The 3,096-nt window shown below is 54.4% G+C and overlaps 1 protein-coding gene across 1 annotated transcript; it reads left to right on the forward strand.

Annotated features, from left to right (window-relative positions):
- Positions 1–1,908: 1,908 nt before the first annotated feature.
- Positions 1,909–2,844, forward strand: LOC122154354 (olfactory receptor 14A16-like). Its single transcript, XM_042802312.1, has one exon. It carries the CDS (start codon positions 1,909–1,911, stop codon positions 2,842–2,844), a length of 936 nt encoding a protein of 311 aa, XP_042658246.1.
- Positions 2,845–3,096: the final 252 nt, after the last annotated feature.

The following is a 3,096-nucleotide window of genomic DNA, read 5'->3' on the forward strand; positions in this document are numbered from 1 at the left end:
TTCCCTGGTGCCCCCTATGAGGGCTGCCTTCTGGCAGGGCCGGCTGCAGGGGTGTGCAGCCGGGTGTGCAGGCAGGGGTGCCCAGGGCTGTCCTTCCCAGCAGGGTCCCTGCACCCCAGGGGCTGTGTGCTGGGGCAGGGACTCTGCCGCCTGCCAGGGTCAGCACTCAGCCTGCCCGGGGAGCTCCCCACGGTGCTGTGGGAGAAGCTGTGGGGGGAAGGAGAGACCCCCGCCAGGGCAGGCTCCTTCTGCTCTCCAGAGGCTGCTGCTGCGTGGATCAGGGATGCTCAGAGCTCCAGCTCATGCCCAGCTCATTTCCCAGGGAACTTGTCACAAGTACTCTCAGCTCAGGGATATTCTGTTTGTGTCTGTTCTTTTTGGACTCTCTGCTTCCAATTTTCTCTGCCTCCTCATGGTGGGAAAGAAAACTCGGCTGTGCAGATGAGAGCAGGGGCTGACACACTTAAGCTTTCACAATGATATTTAATATGAACCTCAGTAAGTGCCTTCAGCCAACACCAGCCTACAGAACACACCAACATCACCTTTCCATTTTCATCAGGGTTTGGGTGGGCTGTGCTTTAAGCCCTGCACACACAGAGAGGCTGCAGGGCAGAGCTGTGCTCACAGGGGCTGGGATGGGGACTGTGAGCACTGGCAGGGAGGAAACATGGGCTCAAAGACAGAACTGCCAGCCTGGTCAGCTTGAGGCAGTGGAGACGTGGGCAGGGAGGGAGGGAAATGCTAAGGGAAACCCTGCTGCAGGGCAGACTCCTTCCCTGAGCAACACTCCTCTTGTCTCCTCTGCCAGCCAGCACAGCCCTTAGCCTGTGGCTCCTGGCCGTTAGTCACCTCCTAGCCCAGCAGAAGGGATGAAGTGCATCTCTGCTGCCAGGGGCCCAGTTCCCGCTGAGCAGGGCCTGAGGGTGTCTGTCCTGCATTGCTGCTGTCTGGGAGGGGCTGTGCAGAGCTGCCCAAGGGAAAGGCTTTCCTGAGAGCCCGTCTGTCCCTCTCCTCGCCTTGCTCAGATGCCCTTGGTGTTGCTGACAGGCTCTCTGGGAAGGGGGGTTCCAGCTGCAGAGTCAGGCACAGAGCTTGGGAGCCCTCCTCTGCAGATGTGCCCCCAGCAATGAGGTGTCCCAGCTTTCCTCTAACCCGTGAAGCTCTGGGCAATGCAGTCTGTGAGGCTGGGCCAGGAGCTGGCTCTCCCTTAAGAAGTTGCCATGGTTTGGACCCTTGGCTCTCTCCTTGGGGTGTCCATCCCAGCTGTCTGCTGCTTCCAGGGGACTCTGTGAGCCGTGGGTGTCATTGGCTAAAGTGGGGTGCTGAGACTTGGAGAAAGGGCGAGTCATCTGGTGCTCTGCAGTGGATCCCTCTGCTCTCAGCAGTGCCTGGCTGCTTTTCAGGGTAACACTGGAGTGTAATCACCCTCAGTCTCAGAAAGATGCAATTCAGGGCAGCTGGGCACAAAAGGACAGACCGGCTGCCCTCACTCTGCACTAAGGCACAGCCAATCATCTTGCCTCACCGGACTCACTCTGTTCTCCCTGAGTACATCAGAAAACCCTCTCAACCTGCCTTTATTTTTTCTCTGTTCCTTAGCACCGGTGGAACAGAGGTTGACAAGCCCATCTGGGTTTGGGGCAGGTTTATTCTGACAAAGTCAGACAAAGGGACAACTCCTCCACATACAGCAGGCAAAGACCCTTTCCCTCCCGGCATGCTTGCCCAGCAGCAACCAGAGCTCCAGCTACAGAACTGAAGGAAGATCTCTGATAAGAAAAGGGGGTGGCATGAATCCTCAGGGACAGGTTTAGGAGAATGGGTATTGACTTATCTCAGAGAAGTCTGTCCTAACTTGTCAGTGTCTTTTCTCCTTGAACAGGCTCTCATGTTCAGAGAAAGCAAATGTATAATAGCAGCTCCATCACCGAATTTCTCCTCCTGGCATTTGCAGACAGATGGGAGCTGCAGCTCCTGCACTTCTGGCTCTTCCTGGGCATCTACCTGGCTGCCCTCCTGGGCAACGGCCTCATCATCACCGCCATCGCCTGCGACCACCACCTCCACACCCCCATGTACTTCTTCCTCCTCAACCTCTCCCTCCTCGACCTGGGCTCCATCTCCACCACTCTCCCCAAAGCCATGGCCAATGCCCTCTGGGACTCCAGGGACATCTCCTACTTGGGATGTGCTGCCCAGGTCTTTTTCTTTCTCTTCTTGATAACAGCAGAGTTTTCTCTTCTCACCATCATGGCCTATGACCGCTACATTGCCATCTGCCAACCCCTGCACTACGGGACCCTCCTGGGCAGCAGAGCTTGTGTCCACATGGCAGCAGCTGCCTGGAGCACTGCGTTGCTCAATTCTCTCCTGCACACTGCCAACACATTTTCCCTACCCCTCTGCCAAGGCAATGTTGTAAACCAATTCTTCTGTGAAATCCCCCAGATCCTCAAGCTCTCCTGCTCAGACTCTGACCTCAGGAAATTTGGGCTCCTTCTGGTTAGTATCTGTGTAGCATTTGGATGTTTTGTTTTGATCATGCTGTCCTATGTACTGATCTTGAGAGTTGTGCTGAGGATCCCCTCTGAGCAGGGACGGCACAAAGCCTTTTCCATGTGTCTCCCTCACTTGATTGTGGTCTCCCTTTTTATCAGCACTGGCATGTTTGCCTACCTGAAGCCCCCCTCCATGTCCTTCCCATCTCTGGACCTGGCGATGGCAGTTCTGTACTCGGTCATGCCTCCAGCTGTGAATCCCCTCATCTACAGCATAAGGAACCAGGAGATCAAGGATGCACTCAAGAAGCTGATTCAGTCAGTTGTCTGTCAGCAGGAATAAGCTTCCCATGTCTCTTCAGATGGTATTTCCAATTCATCATTGAATCCTTACATGCTGTGAGCATTTTATTTGTGAAAATATTGTTTGTTCCAAAAAGTCTGCATACACTCCTCTTCTTCAGAGACATATCTCAGCCTCTCTGACCTAGAGCCCTTTGTGTGTGTTTCTCGTAGGACAGTACATCTGGCCTCCCATTAAACATATCAATTATAAAAGGGGGTTTTTTATGTGCCAGTACCTGGAGGTTGATCT

This window comes from Tyto alba, unplaced genomic scaffold (genome assembly GCF_018691265.1).
Source record: "Tyto alba isolate M040663 unplaced genomic scaffold, T.alba_DEE_v4.0 Super-Scaffold_39, whole genome shotgun sequence".
NCBI classification, from domain to species: domain Eukaryota; kingdom Metazoa; phylum Chordata; class Aves; order Strigiformes; family Tytonidae; genus Tyto; species Tyto alba.